Source organism: Barbatula barbatula (assembly GCF_947034865.1).
Source record: "Barbatula barbatula genome assembly, chromosome: 13".
NCBI classification, from domain to species: Eukaryota; Metazoa; Chordata; class Actinopteri; order Cypriniformes; family Nemacheilidae; genus Barbatula; species Barbatula barbatula.
Window position 1 is genome coordinate 14,950,848 of NC_136776.1, and position 20,058 is coordinate 14,970,905.

At 37.7% G+C, this 20,058-nt stretch overlaps 2 protein-coding genes across 3 annotated transcripts; one reads left to right on the forward strand and one right to left on the reverse strand.

The window, feature by feature from the left end:
* The first annotated feature begins 408 nt into the window (after positions 1–408).
* On the forward strand, positions 409–9,037 carry baiap2l2b (BAR/IMD domain containing adaptor protein 2 like 2b). Its single transcript, XM_079471258.1, has 14 exons — positions 409–508; positions 1,340–1,415; positions 1,662–1,748; positions 3,060–3,121; positions 3,399–3,470; positions 4,146–4,235; positions 4,906–5,037; positions 5,163–5,267; positions 6,658–6,739; positions 7,329–7,536; positions 7,621–7,683; positions 7,755–8,124; positions 8,202–8,248; positions 8,915–9,037. The coding sequence occupies exons 1-14, from the start codon at positions 455–457 to the stop codon at positions 8,988–8,990; spliced, it is 1,524 nt and encodes a 507-aa protein (XP_079327384.1). The 5' UTR covers positions 409–454; the 3' UTR covers positions 8,991–9,037.
* A 691-nt stretch (positions 9,038–9,728) lies between these two features.
* On the reverse strand, positions 9,729–20,055 carry pvalb7 (parvalbumin 7). 2 transcript variants are annotated; one of them, XM_079470847.1, is made up of 5 exons: positions 14,078–14,140; positions 11,616–11,684; positions 11,230–11,362; positions 10,643–10,752; positions 9,729–10,411 (listed from the first exon to the last, which is right to left on the reverse strand). In XM_079470847.1, exons 2-5 carry the CDS (start codon positions 11,674–11,676, stop codon positions 10,386–10,388), a joined length of 330 nt encoding a protein of 109 aa, XP_079326973.1. In that variant the 5' UTR covers positions 11,677–11,684; positions 14,078–14,140; the 3' UTR covers positions 9,729–10,385. The 2 variants fall into 2 exon arrangements, with proteins under 2 accessions (XP_079326973.1, XP_079326972.1); XM_079470846.1 differs by lacking the exon at positions 14,078–14,140 and adding an exon at positions 19,867–20,055 and having other exon boundaries at positions 9,976–10,411.
* Positions 20,056–20,058: the final 3 nt, after the last annotated feature.

The following is a 20,058-nucleotide window of genomic DNA, read 5'->3' on the forward strand; positions in this document are numbered from 1 at the left end:
GTCATTGAGTGTCTCATTAGAGCAGGTCAGCGATGTGAGCATCTTAAGCATTGCTCTTACAACTGTTCTCTCAGTTAAAGTGTGTATCTACCGCACGCCTGTCAAACAGATACCCTTCTTCTCCACATCATGTCATGAGACGTGTAAATAATTCAAAACTCCCGGCCGTATCAGATGTGGGCTTCTCGCTCTCCCCGTCTCTCTCACAGCCTATAACAGCCACTAACAGACCTGAAGAGACCCATTACGGGCATCAGGAGAGTGTGTCGTCACACACAGCAACAGGGACCACGGAATAACTGCAGCGTAAAACTTTCACTATCACAGGTATGTAAACCAAACGCGTATTCATTTCGGGGTTCCTCGGTACATTTGATCATTTTAAGAGTACTGTATGTTTATGCGTAATGTAAGTTCTTTATCTTTAATTGTGTTTTTCCCCGACAGAAACAAGATGTCTGGTGCTAACAGTGACCTTTTGCATAGATCAACCCTGAGTGTTTATAACGTGAGTCTTGAATTACTCTCATTTAAGCTGTAATGGTATACTGAGAATGCTTATAAATTATTCAGAATTATTACACGTTTTTTTATTATGATTGATCGAATGTGATCTTCTGCGGTCAAGTGTTTTTGTATATTGACCACTGCGATTTCATGTTATCCCAGTCAAGCCATTTTCACATTTCTGTTTTTTATGGTTGTCTTGATCCTGGTTAAAAAGCGGTTCTGTTTTTTTCTTTTTGAGAAGTTATCTTACTTTTTATCTGATCATGCTACTGGTTTTACAAGCTAAACACCCTACTTGCCAGGCTTGATAAGCTTAAACCAGGTAAATATACCAGCAAGATAAATATTTAACGTGCCTTTATTTATTTATTTTCAAAGTAGCTGTATAATATATAAAAAATATGCAGTCACATGGTCATTTTAGTAGTAAACCCCACCAGGGTCATGCAAGACCTCATTGCGTTTTGGACATCACATTTGGGTTTATTTAGCAATAACTACATATACATTTCTTGCTTAAAGTGACAGTTTTGCAACATTTTGTTGTAATTTATCCACCCTCATTTCTTCAGTGAAACTGAAACGCAAATGAAACACAAGAGGATATTTTGAGAAATGTCGCAGTGGTTTTGTGTTCATACCGTGGAAGTGGGGGCAAGTATTGTTTGGTTACCAATATCGTAAAAGTAGATCATGTGAAGAACATGATCTTCTTTTGTGTTCTGCAGAAGAAAGGATGTCATACAGGTTTGAAATGACATGAGATGTCATTTTTGGGTGAACGACATCATAAATACTAACACTCTGGTGATGTTTTTGGGTTACACAGAACCTTGTGGATCAGTTTAATCCTGGTTTACAAAAGCTGGTTGTTTTGGGGAACAGCTACATCAAAGCTTTTCAAGGTGAGCATTTGTGTGCAATGTTGCGTTTTCCATATATAGTCAGGTCACTAAAGATGTATTAAAATGTGTGTGTAAAAATGGCAACCCTGGTCAAGATAGACAAAAAACACTAACTTGGTTTAAGCTGGTATCTCTGCCTAAACAATTAAAACCAGCAAAGCACCTTAGGCTGTTTATTTCTGTATGTTTTGCACAATTTTTGTCCGCAATGTAAGCTATTGTTATGAATGTGTGTGTGTCTTAAAGCCCTGGCTCTGACGAGTGAGGCCTACTTCAGTTTTCTTGCTAAGATGGGCATGCAGGCGCTCAACACTTTATCATCCAAATCGCTTGGTAAGATTCAGACGTCTGTGTTTTGTGTCTCTAAACTGACAGATTGTGTGGCGTGATATAGTCTGAGATCTGTCTTTTCTGGCTTCTGTAGAGATTGTTTACGCTCCCTCACGCAAGATTTCTGGCAATAGTGTCCAGTGGCAGATGCTTCCTCACATTTATCCTTAAACACCATTTGCTTTGAGTACTCGTCTCTCAGTCTGTCAAATGAATTTTTGCAATGGGGTGAAACAGTGATGTACATTGAGACCAAATTGATTGATATAAAATATATAAAAAATATATATAAGCGTGTATAAAAAATGGGCTGATGTGGATACAGTTTTAGTGATTAAGTTACATGTTATTATAATGTAATTACAGTAACGGGCATTAGAAGCTGTTGCGCGCTTAAGACAGGTGTGCGTGTTTGTCAAGATAGAGTTACGATTTCAGCGTTGACATCTAAATTATAGATGCGCGGTCGTTCTTTCTACCTTCTAAATTCACTGATTCACCCTAGTGCACTACACCACGATTACTATACACATATGAAAGTTGACCGTAAACATCTTTGGGTTTCCTTTAAACACATATTAGCAAACATCATATATTTAGACATAACATGACAAAAGTGTGGTGTATCGTCTCTGACTACATTTCAAATCCGCATTGTTACTTTCTTTAGATGCGCAAAGAACATCAAAATTATTCATTAATAGGGATGTAACAAAATGAGAATCTCCCTGTACGATAACACCTCGGTATGACCGCCACAGTACGGTGTTTATTGCAATATTTTAAATGCCAAAAGATGACTTGGAATCGTGCTTAAGCATCTTTTCTTATCCTCTAATCATAACTGTTGCCTAGAGGTATGAGTTATAGAATGAGATGGGTCAAATGACCTAAAAATCACTTTTATAAAATTAAATACAAATTTTTATGACATTCTCTATGTTAGGGCCAGAATACGTATTGTTTCATACAGTCATGTGACCATGCTAATATCGAGACAATTTTGCTATTGCGATAACACGATATCGATAATATTGTATATTTCAGAATAGAAGATTATGAATAGTATTATTGTCTGCATTAATTTACAAACAAATAATACAATGACCTCTTCAGCATGAATACATTATTAGTACATCATTTGTAATCTATTATAATTGATTTATCTTTTACTAAATACAGTGGTTTATTACCATTGTCATTCATTAACAAACATAACATTCTGCTATCACAACTGGAACGTCTTTAACAAAAGCAACAATGAAATTTGTTTTCATTCTGAATTATTGATTGAATGTATTTGTTCGTGTCCAGGTGACGTGTTGATTCAGATATCAGAGACCCAGCGGAAGCTGACGGCTGAGGTGGAGGGTGTGGTGAGTTCACATCTTGTCATAGCATCTTTAAGTTCCAACATCTTCCTATTGACACCTGTTGGCATTTCCTCAACAGGAAGGTTTTTAAAACAAACATGAATGTGTTTAGATAGAATATCCTGTTTCTTTATCATTATTTTCTATCATTATGAAGTCATCATGTTAAACTGCTTTTCGTAAAGCTGATTTCAACAGTCTAGGTTGTAATAGGTGCCATAGAAATGAAACTGAATTGAATGAAACCCATTTTGTATAAATGTAAATGCTTTGGTTACAGTTTTGTTGGTTTCATGTGGAGGTTCTGCAGGCCATGGACAAGAATGTGACGCTGGATGAGGAGTACGTTGAGGTTGGCCTGGAACCGTGTGGGTTTCATATGTTTTGCATAGGGGGTTGTCCGTATATATAATACATCTTACGATAGAATGACATGAAACTTTGATAAAAAGTACTTTTTGAACTTTTCCTAAATACATGTTCAAATATTACTGTTGTATTGCTTAAAAGTGAATTAGTTTTCTTTGCCGTATTTTTGACCGGTTTCTCTAGTTTTCATTTTCTCCAAATAAATAAAATGGAAAAAATATTTATTTTAGAATTTTGAGAGAAATATTGTAAGTAGTTCACACAATAAAACAAAATAATAATTTTGCCCAAACAAATACCTATAACAAGTCAAATCAGAACAACTAAAAATTTTTCTTTGTTTTAGTTTTTTGTTCGGGAATACAGTGAACTATATATAATATATACATGTAGCTATATCAGTATATAATGAAAATATCATTACAACCAACTTTGCGATTGAAACATTTTACTGTTCCTAAATAAATGAAAAGGCTCATAAATCAGTCAAATCATGTTTTTCTTTCAATCTAATGTCATGCAGGTTTATGCGATGCTTGGGTTTAGGGGTAGAGCAAGGGTTAGGGGGTACAATTTGGCATTAGCCTGAAATAAAATCAATAGAAATTCGATGTAATGTCCCGACTGGCATAGTAAAATAAACTATGTTTGTGTATAGGGCAGCCGTAGAGTGTATGAACTGGAGGTGAGGAATCAGGCGGCGGCCCTAGAGAGACAGCTGAGACGTGGAGCGTTCAGAGACACACTGGTAAAACCACAACAGTTTACCTGATGTGTTCATGGTCTGATGTTCCATAATGTCAGTAATCTTCTTGTTGTGATATTTATTAAGTGTTTCAATCAGCAGTAGTTGAACATCATCTTTGCCTAATACTGTATGACTACATATCCCAGAATGCCATTCCAACATTGGAATTCTACATTGAACATCTTATCTTAATATTTCTTCATTATAAACGTAAATCGTATTTGAATTAAACTGTGAGCTAACTTTTGCGTCTGTTTGACTGTTTTAACTTTTGCAATTGTAGAACTTATGTTTTCATTTTTAACAACAACACAAAAATACAGTTTCCATTTTTAGGTGCAGAATAGGTTTCAATAAACATAGTCATTGGTAGTTTATCAAATTAAAATGAACAATGTTACTTCAATGTGTCTTCTTTAACAACGTATTTTGACTCTACCTATTGTTTTTTCAATATTACGTTTTTCATATTTGCTATTGAAAAGTAAAGCTGTGAATAAATTGATTGTAAACGTGGCCAAATTTGTGCGACGCATATAAACAACGTTTTGCCCATAAGGAGCATTTCCAGGTTCTGTTAGGATGCTTCCTATGTAGAAAGCATCAAACAGCTCACTGTAGGGATGGGAACAGAGCCTGTGTGGAACTGGCCGTATGTGTGTGTATGCAGGAGGGTAGCGAGTACATGCAATACCTGAGACAGAGCCAGCATGAAATTCTCAAAGAGGAAGAAAGAAGGTATCGTTTCCTGGCTGAGAAACACTGCGGGCTCACGCAGTCGCTGCTGTTTCTTATCAACAAGGTACAGCTGCTTTCTACAGAAGTTCATTAGTAGTGCTCAGTCAGACATGTGGACCCTCTGTCAGTACCTACCCAACTTTATCGGTCCTCTGCATGAGAACACCTGTATGTCCTGTGTGTCGACAGACGGGGGTATCTCTCCAGCAGAGAGCCGAGGGGTGGAAAGAGCAAGTCAGCGAGACCAGGAGTTCCAGACCTCGAACGCCCACTCCATCAGATCAAGAGACTCAGGTGACAACGGCATGATGGGAATGAGGTGTAACTAATAATTAAAATACTTAAGAATACTAAATAATCCTTACTGCTCTTATAGGAACAGTTCTCCCAAAAGTCTTCATTTACTCGCCCTCATGTTGTTCCAAATCTGTATACATTTCTTTGTTCTGTTAAACACAACAGAAGATATTTTGAAGCATGTAGGAAAGAAAACAGTTCTGGGCAGGGGTCAAATTGGGCCAGGGCCGACCATCTCGCTCTGCTCCCCACATGTGTGCAGCTCTTCTAGTGTAATGGAGCGGCACTCCGTCGTGCCCCAGCATGAATATCAAGTTTAAGTAACAATTTACCTTTTTTTCGTCCGTTTATAAACTTACATTGACAATCGCGGAAAAAAACGGATCTATATGCAACGTAGTAACTCATCCCAACTCGTAGATGTACATTAACCACGTGCGCACTGAAATCATTCCCTGCGTTCCATTCTGAAGTGATCTTCCCTATGCCCTACTCTCTTCGAAGAGTAAATCTCTCGAAGTTCTGAAGGGAAAAACGCAACTATCCGTTTAAAGTCACTTGGGGAAAGGAGCAATAAAAACAACCCCATTGATCTTTATTTCGACTAAGTGACGTTTCCATGGTGTCCCCTTCCCAAGGGGACCTTCGGAGGGAAAGACGGTATATTCCGTTTGGAGCGCACCGTGTGTCTGTTGGTGCTTGCATTTCCTTTCTGCTTTTCTGCCGGTGATCGCTGTTGTTTTAACGTTTCATATCACAATGAGCTGTTTGTAAAGAAGAAAGGCTCGACTTCCAAATGAAGTCATATAAATCGAATTCAAGCATTTAAAGCAGTTTGTTTATGGTGTGTCCGGCAGCAATGGTGCATAAGTTAATGGCTCATCTCGATCATTGTGAATGTTGTATGAAGTTTAAACGGAAAAGTACTAGAAATACACAGGTCATGCTATTCTATGGACATTAAAAAACTAAGATATTTGATATTGACATTGTATTCTTATCACATGAAGCTTTGTAAGCTGCTGGCAGCTCTTAAAATCCCCCACAGAGCCCTGGCACATAACAAATCCCAATCAAACCCCTGGTTCTGGGGCACTTTTGACGACCATTGTCATTTTTCCTACTATGGTAGTCAATGGGGTCAAAGAACTGTTTGGTTACAATCATTCTTTCAAATATCTTTCTCTGTGTTCATCAGAACAAAGACATTTATACAGATTTGGAACAACTCGAGGGTGAAGTGTCCCTCTAACATGAAAAGTCATTCGCTAGATATTTAATGTGATAAAAGTCCACATTTGATTAACTTGCCGAACTGATTTTATCATTTGCTTACGTTAAGATGCCTGGTATCTGTAGGATTTAGGTTGCTTTTGATGTCTTGCAGTTAAAAAGTTCCCTGGGCTCTCTACTTCAGACTGGAGATCGTGAAATGCACCGGGAGCCGCTGGGCAGAGTGCCCTCTAGAGGTCTGGAGTATCTTACGCCCTCATGTACAACCCAAACCCTTTGATTCAGACTGCCGACAGCAACACCAACATTTATCAAATTTGCTGTTACATTTATAATGTTAAGAAACTCCAGCAGTCATCCATTAACCTTCCTAGTTTGGCAACATTTGTAGGCCTTGTAAAATCATCAATTCATAGGACAGGGGTCTCCAACGCGGTGCCCGTGGGCACCTGGTAGCCCACATTAACTCTGTAAGGTACCCGCTAAACAAAGGGCTCACCAATAATGCTCAAGACAGTTGACAAATCTGTGACTATACCGATCAGCCAAGTGCTACATCGTCATGAAAGTTTATTATTAGCAAGTGTTATAAGCTTTAATATATTCAAGAGCAAAAATATCTGAAAGAATAAGTGTAAAAATAAGGCATCATATGTTTAAAGTTTGAAAGTGTGTTATCAACAAGTAGCCCTCTAGAGGATTTTAGATATTTTGGTAGCCCTCGCTTACAAAAGGGTTGGAGACCCCTGTCAAAGGAGAATGTTTCCTGTTGCTAGGGATGAAATCAAGTTCCATCTCCGGTGTTTTGTGTATGTCTCTTAACAGCCCCGTCTCCGATGCCCAGTCGGTCTCGCTCCAGCTCCGTGGGTGAGTCTTTGGGTCTAGGTGGCGGTCGATCTATGAGGGCCATGGTATCACATCTTCCCTCATCGAATCCAGTCCTGCTGCCGTTTTCCCGCGGTGACATGGTGACTGTACTCATACCAGAACCCCGGAACGGTTGGCTGTACGGACGTCACGAATCAAGCCTCCGGTGAGAGGGTTTACAGTGTGCTTTACATTTACATTTATGCATTTGGCAGATGTTTTTACCCCAAAATTATCCGTTTCCATTTAGTCAAGGCTGGTTTCCTGCTGCTTACGTGGCTGGCGTTGACGATTTTTTACCCTTGGGTTCAAGGTGAATATGTATCCGTCTTTTTGACTTGAGTTACATGGTGGACATATTTCAACTTACTGATTTATTTTCAGTGGGCCGTCACACCGAAGCCACAGCATGAACAACCTACTGGAGCCAACCAGCCAATCAGAAGCTTCAGACTTTAAAATTTATAGCGACATCACAACCATGCGTCGAGCTTCGGCCGATCTGCGCCCAGTCTCTCCGCTCCCTGTCAACGAGGGGAAGATCATTCAAAAGACCTACAACGAGATCCCAGCCCCTGTCGTGCCACAGCGCCGCGGATCGGCTGACGTCCGGCCGATATCGCCACTTCCAGACAGGAGGGCGGAGTCTCATTTTGAGAGCAAAGTGGAGCATAAAATGAATGAACTGCTGCCTCGAGCTCCGCCCCTTGCGAACTCCCCTCTGCCTCAGCGAAAGGTGGAATCAACCTCTGAGGTTATTGGATTAGAGATATTTATTAAGATTAGGTTTGTTATCTTTTGTTTGTTTATGTTAAATCTGTTTGTCCGCAGAGGGCAGCTGCCCATAGACAACAACAAGAGCACCCTCTTTTTCCCAGGTACTATCTTTTGACTTTTCTTTTAATGTATGTTTTAATTATAATCTTGACAATTTCGGTATAGTTTTTTGTATTTCAATAGTTGATATTGCAACCTTTAAAGAATATATCCACGCTCTATTTCACCCCAAAATCAAAACAAAGAAGTAATGAAAGGCTTGCTCACAGAATATTACAGGGATAGTTCACACAAAAATTTACATTTTGTCATCATTTACTCACCCTCTTGTCATTTCAAACCTTTATGACCTTATTTTTTCTCCAAAAATGAAATATATTTTGAATTAAGTTGGTAACCGAACAACACTGGACCCCATTCACTTCTATGGTATGCATGGACACAAAACCAATGCAAGTGAATGGGGTCCAGCAAACAACATTCTTCAAAATATCTTCTTTTGTGTAATGCGGATGAAAGAAAGTCATAAAGGTTTGAAATGACAAAGGGTGATTGAATGATGACTTTTTATGATGAGTAGATGATTTATAAAACATCAAGACTTTTGGTACTTTTACTATTATCATTACATTTAACATTCAGTTACTGTAAGCACGTTTTAAAAATCAGATTTTTATTACTATAATGAAAAAGGTATGATGTAATATTTAGATCAAATATGAATGAAAAAGGTTCATCTTTTTTGGTACTATTTCTTCTTTTACTAGAGGGTCAAATCCTTTCGCCACCGTGAAGCTCCGCCCCACAGTCACCAACGACAGATCAGCACCACGGATCCCCTGACGGTTACCATAGCGATAACATCTGAACTCTGACTGGCTCAGTCTCTGAACTTAATGTCAAACTAAGGAATATACACTTTAAATCACTTTAGGTTTTGTGAATTAAAGTCATAAAAGATTTTTAAAAGTAGAAAATCTTCTAAGGACATAATTCATTGATGTTTAGCTCACATTGCTTTTCCAATAGTCTTGATACATTGGGTTTTTTCAGTTGAATTGAGTTAACTTATAATTTAAAGGGGTCATAACATACGAAATTTATTTTGAAATCAAATTAAATATAACTGTTTAGGGATTAGCTCTAGGCATTAAAAATGTTCTCCCCCCATTTAAGAAAGACTATTCTTAAATCAAAAAAAGCACACTTAATCTAAACTTCAACAATGTAATATTAACTATTTGTGGATGACTTGGCAGCAAAATATTAATTAATATTTATAACTATTAATATTATGCGTATGATATGATTCTTTTTAAAATCACATTTTGGTAGACACAGGGTTTGTTTATGGTCATTTATATATACGGCTATATATATTCTGTATATAAATATATAATCTGGTTACATTGAGAGTGCTGTTTTTAAATAGGCTCAGCACAAATTTGACAAATGCTTTGTGTTTTATGTGTTAGAAAACAATTTATTACAAGAGAAGAATTCATAATGTCTGCAGTTTTTCTCTGGATATTTAATGATGTTTTTTATTTTAGAATTTAATTGATGAAGTGTCGAATTTTCAAATCTTAAAAGTATTTATTTTTTATGGCTAAAAGAAGCAAAAAAAATCTTTCTGCAGAATCCGCTATAAGCCATTCATGCAAACACTGTGCCGACTCAACCAATAGCGTGAGTTTGGGGTGGGGCTATCAAACAATGGCAAATGGTGGGGGGGTGTTTAGAAAACGTATTAAAAATGTAAAGCAATAACACAATAATGTTGTGCATTGAAGACATCTTTTGAATAAATGGAAACTGCTGTATTTTTCGCAACGCATGGCTTTATTTAATCTCTCTTAAATATGTATTTCTCTCATTTCGTCTCATCCTTCTCTTCTGGAATTCACTGTGTTCAGTTGCTCTAACACATGAAAGGAGCGTGACAGGGAAAGAGTAACACATGGCGATACAGATAAGAAAGAAGAGAAAAGTGAGAGGGGAAAAGAGGAGGTGAAAGTAGAACAGGGATCTACAGGTCTTTTATGACAAATGGTTAACTCAGTTAAACGGTTTACATGTACATCTTGTGTATAAAAAAGAAAAAGTAAATAAATAAATGTTGTTAAGGGAGGTGTATTCTGCTCCTGGCTTGTGGCATGATGTGTAGAGACGGACACTACGATTGGCTGTAGTTTTTCACAGGAGAGTAGTGGTGTGAAGGGTTGCCAGATATTAAGTTTACTCGTGCACCAAAGCTTCGAATTCTGAAAGAGAATGGCAAGGGTGAATTAGATTGTATTTTTGTGACAACTGACAATTGCATTCCCCTGAAGCTGAAACCGACCAATGCATTATTCCCATGATGTTTAAGACACAGCTCATTCATTTTCATTTAAAGTGGGATTTCCATTATCATTTAATGAAAAGAACATTAGAGCACGTAGTTGGACATTGTGCAAATTATTGTTTTTCTTCAACTGTGCAAAGACTTTTACCATCTATGCCAATTTTTCCATCTCCGTCCTTGTCGGCAGCAGCGAGGAATGCTTTGGTCTCCTTATCGGTAAGATCTCTGCCATCTGCAGAAAAGCCCTTCAGCACAAACCTAACAAAGAAACAAAACAAGAGGTAGGATAACCTTTATCTGTCAACTTATTCAATGTTTCGACCAAATATGATAAATGCACTGATCAGTGATTTAATATGATAAGATCCAGTTGGATTTCCAGATGGTGCCGGACAAATTTTTTTTTGTTTATAAATCTGGCAACCCCCTGCCTCCCTTCAGTTGCTCAATGATGGACAGTCATGTGCTGATAATGAGTAATCGGGTGCAAGGCTGCTGCCAAGTGAGATATACAGAGCAAATCTAACTGAACAGGAATCTGTGTCCTTGAGGCCAACAAGAGATGGTAATAAAGACTGAATATGAGACAGCGGCCAAGTGTCACAAAGATAAGCCAATGTTTTAGGTCTTGCACAAAGTGTTTTACGTGCATAACGAGTTTACTATGAGTTTGCAAAGACATTAAACGACATATAGCCACATTTAACGTCTGTCTATATGTGTGTTTTGTCTCACTTTAGCTCCTCCTCCTCGATGAAGCCGCTGGCATCCACGTCCAGAGCTTGAAAGACCAACTTCACATTCTCAGCAGACAAAGCCTTCAGCCCCACCACATCAAAGAACTTCTTATGATCAAAGCTGTCAGCAGCTGTTTTTTTTAAAACATAAAACATTCAAACATTCTAGAAAATAATGCACCCACAATGGAAGTCTATGGGGAATAGCCACTGTACAACATTTGTCCCACATCACATCTGTTAACTTTGACTTTTGTAATGCTGGCCTTGTAAATGTATTTCTGTAAATGTGTTTTTTAACAAACTGACAAAAATTGTACTATAGTCTAGAGCTTGTTTGAACCTTAAATCCTTCTTTAAACCAAACATTTCTCGCAAACTCACCGTTGAATTGATCAAGGGCTTTCTTGATGTCGTCCTCTTTCAAAAGGTTTTTCATGGCCATCTTGATAGCTAGAGGAGAAAGAGGAATATTAGGTACTAGTGACTGATATAAACAGATAAAGATGCCAGAATGTGTGCGTGTGACTCAACACTGCATGATTTCCCAGCAGGCTTTGAGCAGCTCGGGATTACGGCTGAAAAATTAGTCTTTTGCTTACATGATGATGTGCCAGCAAATGATTGTCTGTGTCATTGCATTTTGTACTATCATATACTGTACTGTACATATATGCCACACAGTGTAACACAATCACAAACAAAAACATACTTTTTTTTAATGCACTCGCAGTTTTATTAAATCACGATACACATAGTTTTAGCTTTTTACAGAATTTTCACGTATTTTTGAAATAACACGTCATATTACATCAAATAGACAGGACGTGTAACGGTTGGGTGTACAATAAAACATTTGATTTTACTTTTCAAAAACATTTATTTGACATTTTTACAGTTATTTATTACGGTGTAGTTTTTACAACAAACTTTTGCAGTCATGTTTCTAATACAACTTTACTGTTATGTCTATGTTTTGTTTAGATAAATCTGATGTCGATCCACGACTCCTGAGATGGATATTGATGCCTAAATCTAAACGTTTGATAAGGTAATTGTTTATTTATGATTTTTTGCATTTATTTGACAGACTTTTATGTCCAAAGCAACTTTACAGTGTATCCAAGGCCACATTTTATCCGTTTTTAATTTCTTATTCATAAACCCGTGAACGTTTGAATATATGTGTCTGTTCATCAATATGTCTGATTTTGTGTATCTGATTTTGAATGTGAACTTTGCTACCAGCATAACAAAAATAAGTATGCACCAATTAAAAAGTAGATTATTCAGTTCCAGGAACACCAGTCGGTGTTCACTTTGGATTTTGACCCTGATATCCAAATGACAATTAATATCTAAAGCTGTTGATGCGGAACGAGCTCCCCTTCTGTTGTATCAGGTTGCTATTAGATCCATTAGCGCCCAAGCGTCTGTAATAAACACTGACAAAAACATCAGCGGCGCTGCCAAGAAATCAGATTTGATTGCTCTTATCTCAACCATCTCACAACCGTAAATAACTTAGCAGCATTCGTACGCTGCAAAGGTGGCATGCGTGACAGCTGTGTATGTTTGTCTATTTATGTGAAGTATGTTTCGTCCAAGTGTTTGTGGGTTGGGCAAAATAATGTATCTCTTAAGAAACACTATCCTTCTGTGTGAGAGTGAGATCCCGGATTATAAAGTCAAGTGATATTTCAGGTGTCTAAGATGGGACACTGTCAGACAGACATCGTACTACTACACCCACCCATACTTATGTATAGGGAGTGTAAAGTACTACATTTCTTTTATGAAGATGTAAGAAAAGTTTTCCAAGGGCCCCAAAACATGATTCCAGAAAACATTGTAAGAAGTTGAATAATTAGTTGTATGCCAAAGGAAACAAACATATGGTGTGATATATGATATACAGTAATGTTTTCTTTGCAGTTATCCGTGCGCAGCAGGTGTTGATATGTTTCGTGCATCATTGTATATCATCGCAGGAAAAACATACTTGAAAAATGATGCACGTAAATAAATAAGTGCAATATGATTCATTCTTATAAAAATGACTGTCGAGAAGAAGTGTCTTCCTGGCTAGATATGTATCCACTTTTTCAAGCAACAACGTTATACTTAAGCCAATATATTGTACAATTACACTCACATATGTGTATAGCTCGCTTGGTTAATAAAAATACAATAAAATGATTTAAAATATTATTCTTATTGGCTGAAACATTGATGAACAAACTAGACTGATTTGAACTATATATATATATATACGGTATATATGATTATTATTAAGATGATGATTATTCTACTGGAAAGAAGTTTTTTAAACAAGACATGTAGGAAATTGTTACTCTTAAATATAAGAATAAAAGACACGAATAAGAAGAAAATATGAACAGATGAATGATTTTTATAATTTAGCAAATATTTCATTCATTCTTTTTCTCGTTTTGTCCTTAACAAGAAATCTCAGCAACACTCCTCAAATAATACATTCATTTCAATATCAATATTGATGATCAAATTCTTCCAAAACCGAATGATCTCATCTGCCCGCATTACTACTTATCTATTATGTTCTGTTTTTCACCGACGGTTTTGCATCCAATTTCGTTGTATTGAGTACAGTGACAAATCAAGGATTCTATAATCTATTCTATTATAATTCTTTAGCTCTATATTCTTACTTAACATCAATATGTTCTCAATCTGTCCTCCTATCCGATCTCAATCTCTTGAGTTAGAAAAGAGCAACATCTAAGCAATAACATTCTCCACTGGGAGCATTCGTGAGCAAATGAGCAAATCTCAGTGTCACTTGCTCACCAAAGCTCCATCCTTACCTGTGGATCCTAGCTGTGGTGGGGAGGAGAGAAATGAAGAGAGCGTGTTAAAGATGAGACCCAGTGGTGGGAGAAGGGGGTCTACCGGACGTCTTTTATACTCTGGCCGGCCCTCCTTGTCTATTTCAGGAGAGACTGGGTCATAACACAACACACAGGAGAATAAGGGATTGTGTGTGTGTGTTTGAGATCACTTTCTTAGTGTCGCTAACGTATGAAACGCTGCTATTAATAATCCAGTCCCATTTTACGTCTTGTGTCTTGTTCCACTCCAAAATGTACTGAACTGTCTTCGTTCTGTATACTTCTTATGGGCAGCGGTCTTCTAGAGCAGCATCTTAACTTAAAACAGATGATTTGCTATGCACTTCACAGGCGGTAAGTCATACACTCAAAGTGGACGAACGCTAGTGAGGTATATTAACTCAATTCTTGTTTCCATGGAAACAGTGACTTCTCTGATTGGTTGTGGTCTCTTTGGGATTATGGGTGGTGTAGTTCTGGAATTGTGCTTGTTAACTTTGTTGCTAAACCTATAACAAATGATTGCATACAAAAATATTAAATAATATAAAAATGTAATCTAAAAACATGTAATGATATAATAATAAGAAAATAATATGAACCAATAACCTAAATTAGCTTGTAAATATAACGCACACGCAAAGATCTGGAGATTTGTATTGATACTCTTTCCTCCATCCATTTTTTTCACTGAGCTTGTCACACAGTGAACACATATATCTGTAAAATGATAGTAACTGACATCATTGACTACCATAGTAGGAAAAAAGCATCAAAGCTCAGTGGCAAGAGTGTGGCATTAACAATGCCAATGTCGTGGGTTCAATCCCAGGGGGTTGCACATGCTTAGAAACAAATGTATGGGAAAATGCAATGTATGTCGCTTTGGATAAAAGCGTCGGCCAAATGCGTAAATGTAAATGTAATGCAAAATCTTGCTTACATCTGAGCTCTCATTGGCTGTTCTCTTCATAGTAGATCTTACATTGCATTCAGTTCATGGATGTTGGATATTTTTACTTCATTTCTCCAGATTTCAACCATTTTATAAAAGTCAGATATCAAAGATCCATTTTGTAAATTTTATAAAGTAGGAAGTTGATTAATTCTAGCTGTGGTCTCCAGGCATATGTCATTTTGCCGTTTAGCCCTGGTGTTAAAACATCTTCGTCCCGGAGCGACTATGATGGCATATCGGGCCGTGTGTCCCACCGACATTTCTCACAAACGCATACTTAAGACTGCCAATGCCATACACGTTTCTACACAACCCCAGTGCATGGTGGGTATTTATAGCCCTGCGTGATCCCTGTAATGTGACACCCTAATAATATTAGCATCTGTATCAAATCGGCTTGGTTTCACATGTCTCTCTCGCCCTATAAATCACTTAATGCCATCTATTCTAATGTCTCCTGATTACCTTCTTTATTTGTTCTTAAATGACGTCTTTGGATTCTTAAGTATGCACCGTGCTGTACATAAAGTACACACCTCTGCCCGTCCCCTTTTCTTTCACTGTCAAACTAAATTTATTGGTTTTCCTCGTGCCAGTGGCAGTCAAGGCCCGAGGCCAAGATCATCTCTGTTCTTTCTGACTGTGTGTGGGTTCTGTGGATATATGGTGTGATAATGGGAGATTGTGTTTAAGCGTGGTGTGTGGGAGCATGTGCTATGTAAATGTTGTTTGTTATAGTGTTTATTTTATTTTCTGTAGCTTTTACAAGTTACACTACAGCTTTTGTATTTATATAGAGGTGAAGGTGTGTGTGTGTGTGTGTGTGTGTGTGTGTGTGTGTGTGTGTGTGTGAGACTTCTCTTGCGGTTTATCTTTGGCACTGATCTTTGGGACCTGTCATATCAGGTAACTGATGTGAACTACTCGCCATACAAACAAACACACAGACACCGCACAGAGCTTTTTCACATCCAATCTTATATATCTGTCTGTCTCTCTCTCTATCCATCTATATATCTGTCTGTCTATCCGTCCATCTATCCCGCTGTTTGTCTGTTTATCCAGCCATCTGTCTGTCTGTCAGTCCGTCCATCTCTCTTTCCGTCCAACTATACCTCTGTTTGTGTGTTTTTCCAGCAATCTGTCTGTCTGTCTGTCCGTCCATCTATCCCTCTGTTTGTCTGTCTATCCGTCCATCTATCCCTCTGTTTGTCTGTTTATCCAGCCATCTGTCTGTCTATCCGTCCATCTATCCCTCTGTTTGTCTGTTTATCCATCTGTCTATCCGTACATCTGTCTGTCTATCCGTCTGTCTTTCTTTCTATCCATCAGTCTATCTGTCTTTCTGTCTGCATACTTGTCTGTCTGACTGAAAACTATTTTTTGTCCGTCTGTCTTCAGCCTCAAAACAGGGACCAAAACACCATACTGAAACCAAAAGACAAAAATCTATTTTCCTCTCAGGGATTCCCTTTAAACGCAGCACTAACCATCTGTTAGAAATCTGAATACCGTCACCGTAGCTTGCACCATGACTGATCTTGAGTCTCCTCACACATACACGGACATACAAATACACAGTCCTTCCTTTTCTTTACATTGAAAAGAAATTGCTATATTTTTACAGTAACACACAGCCATTACTTTTCCACTCTTTTGGATGAGTTTAGCCTATGTATATATATATATTTTTTCAATTGGAAAAAGCACCGTTTGGATGACTTTAAATCAAGCAGGTGAAGAAAAGTGTTTATTCTCTTTATACATTCAGAGACTGGACCAATGGACTAGAAGTTTATTTTTTGCTGCCTGTCTTGGCTTGTGTAAAAGTGTAAAATACTGTAGCTGTGTTTCACTTCCACTTCCAAAGAAAGAAAGAATGACATACTGTATAGGCCAAAGTGGGAGTTAACTAAATCTTATTTCACGTTTTGTTTACACTCTCAGGTACAGTGAGTCTATTTACATGGACGACAAAAACAGCAGGTTTTTACCCTATATGCAAGGAAATAATGTAATGCAGCCGGTTGTTATCTGGGAATAGAAAGTTTGATTAGGACACATATAGTGATATAGATCCTACTGTTTACTTTCATTTAAGACGCAATGGGCTGTTTCTGTCTGTTTTTGACATAACCTCGTATTTCACAGTATATAAGACGCGCAAAAAGACACGGTGGAGAATTTGCTTGTGGCCTTGAGAACCGGCGTCTGTGCGCGCACTTCGAGTGAGAAATCGATAGAAAGTATAAATGGGCAAGCGTTTTAAAACACATAACAATAATATGTTGCGATGACAAACAATGGCAAAAACTTTGAAAGAGTTATGCGGTTACGTGCATCTCGCAACTCGAGCTGCATGTGAGAACAGGTGCGGGCAATCAAGACTCAAGTAGACTGCTGCGTATATGCTTTCGAAACACTGCTGGAGTAGTTTGATGTTATGTGTGTCAAAGTTGGAAACACATTACAGCTATGGAGGCCCCCTCTTCCAAGCCTAGGGCCCTATGCAGCTGCCTGCTCCACATAGGTAGCACCGGTGTCGACACTGTGTTATTCCATTATGCAAAAGTGTTTCACTATTTCTCCCTATTACATTACTCTGCTTCAGAAATTACCACACACACATGGCTGGCTGTGGAGAGCAGAGACAGAAAGACAGTGTGACAGAAATAGACAGAAAACAGATCCGCTGTTCCCTATAACTTGCCATAACTTGTTGCTTAATTACAATAGAAACCTAGTGAATATGTCACATTATCATCATTATAGACTCATAAATCTCTGTTTATTCATTTAGGAGACACTTTTTTCGAAAGCAACCTTCATACGAGGGAACATTAAACATGTTGCCTAAAGAGACAACAATAAAGTTGAAAATAAACGTAATAATAAACGATAAGCCATGCAGTAAGCATGGTTACAAAACTATGTAAGCAATAACAGTAAGAAGCACTTCCAAAGCATTTCCATATTTATTTTATAGTCCCATAAGAAGTAGATGTATTATGATCAGCAAATTATCCATTTTAATTGAAGTCAACAGCAGGTGGAGTTTTGCACAAGATAACAGTTGCACGTGACCCGATGCATTGTATGTGTGTAAAAGCGAGAAAGAAATACACTTTTTCTTTAAATGTTCCCATGCATATAAAATTGCAGAATTAGACATCTATGAGACGCTTGTTTACAGTAAACAGTGTAAAGCCAAAATAAATGTGTATAGCTCAGCTCATATAATGAGGTCTTGTTACAATTTGATGAGAATTTTTTGCGTTCGTTTTGAGTTTGACCTCAGATATGGGTATCAACTCAGAGGAAATTTAAACATTGTTGCGATCCACAGTTAATGAAATTCCAGGAAAAAAAATTTGATGTATTTTTCTAAGAAGCAGACAAGCCAATAAAAAACGAGTTTACAAAAAAATGAACATTTATCTCAATGTAACACCTATTTGATTTTATGTGATAATCTGAACAAAACAGGTGAAAAATTTTGTATTAAAAGTGGTTATTAAAAACGACACAGGTTTGATAACGGGTCTCAAAAGACCCATTAATACATCTACATAACATGGAAGCTTTACACCCTCCTCCTTTCATTGTATGTGCTAACTGTAAATACAGGCATGTATGTCATATGTAGCCTACTTGGAGTGGGCCTGAGACAACATTGGCCTTGAATTGACACTATCACTATTTCTCGCCGAACCGGCAATATGAAACCTCAATATGGCAGCTGCCATGAACTTGAACAAAAATGTAAACGCATATATGTCCGTGTACCAGTTGCATATGATTTCGACGTTGTAACGTTCACACTTTCGGATTGAACTGCCTTTGTATGTTTGACATTCCCAGACTTACACAACCTTCGAAGAATATTTGCAGAGAAACAGTGATGCGTAAAGTATGGTAAACGTAGAGTCTATTAGTTCTCAGCACAATGTACAAGACTAGTGACAAGGGGAATCTTTAATATGAGGAAATATATTTTGTTCCTCTATTATTTAATGCTTTTGTGTTTGCTGTCCTGTGATGGTTTGTTCTTCTGCATCCCTGTCTTGTCCTGTTGCCCCGGTCTCTAAGTTATGCTGAGTCAAATCAAGTTTGGTTATGTTAAAGTTTTTTGTTCTTGTTTTCCCCCATCAAGGGATTTTGAGTTGTTTTGTCCGTGTTAAATAAATGTATTTTTTGAAGAGCTGTCCGTACTTTAGTTCTCTTCCAGCTTCCGTCAGTTTCGTGACAATGACAAAAACTGCTAAAAGGTCCACTTTTTTTTTTGGAAAAACTTGACTTCGTTACCGTTACATTACCGTGAACGTTATCTGTTCGGTCAGCTGCCACCTAGCGGTCACTCGTTATACCACACGGCACATATTATTTTGCTGATGACACACGCACCTGAATACGTTTTTTTTTGTTAAAAAGTTCTACACTTTAAATGAATTAATATTATTTTCACAAATCGATTTTTCAACAAATTAATGACAAAAGTTTTCTCTTTTGTGACGCTTACACCCAGCAAACACAGAACGTTCCCCTAACGTTCCCATATGGTTCCCATTTGGTTATTTTTTGGGGAACCAAAAGCGAACGTTCGGGGAACGTTCTGGGAACCATAAATTGTTAGCTGGGACGATGCTCTTACGATAAGTATTTTCTGTCAGCCCCGCCCCAAACTCGCGTCAAAGGCTGACACATCATTCGGGTGAGACTTATATGAAAACAGTATTTAACTTTTTTATATTACAATATTAAATATTAACAATATTAAAACCTTTTGACGTGCAACTGTAATACTGACCTGAATCCCTCATTTGCATGAATTAACAATTACAGACTGAAAGAGAAAGAGACTCTTCGTGACAAGAACAAGATTTGATATCTTCTGATGAGATGATCTTTTCATTCATTCCGTCTGTTGTCTTTTTCTTTTCGTCTGGGTGTCAAGTGAAGCACCTGCCCGTTGGGACTGTTTCGGTTCCTCTGTGATGTG

What these genes read in the sequence shown, in the direction of transcription:
- pvalb7 (XM_079470846.1), bottom strand. An exon ending in AGCCCTTGATCAATTCAACG is followed by an intron (nt 11,363 to 11,615) that starts GTGAGTTTGCGA and finishes TAAAAAAAACAG; the next exon opens with CTGCTGACAGCTTTGATCAT. An exon ending in TGGAAAAATTGGCATAGATG is followed by an intron (nt 10,412 to 10,642) that starts GTAAAAGTCTTT and finishes ATTCTCTTTCAG; the next exon opens with AATTCGAAGCTTTGGTGCAC.
- baiap2l2b (XM_079471258.1), top strand. Translation starts at nt 455, where the DNA reads ATGTCTGGTGCTAACAGTGACCTTTTGCATAGATCAACCCTGAGTGTT. An exon ending in CATCAGATCAAGAGACTCAG is followed by an intron (nt 5,268 to 6,657) that starts GTGACAACGGCA and finishes GATGTCTTGCAG; the next exon opens with TTAAAAAGTTCCCTGGGCTC. An exon ending in CGTCACGAATCAAGCCTCCG is followed by an intron (nt 7,537 to 7,620) that starts GTGAGAGGGTTT and finishes GTTTCCATTTAG; the next exon opens with TCAAGGCTGGTTTCCTGCTG.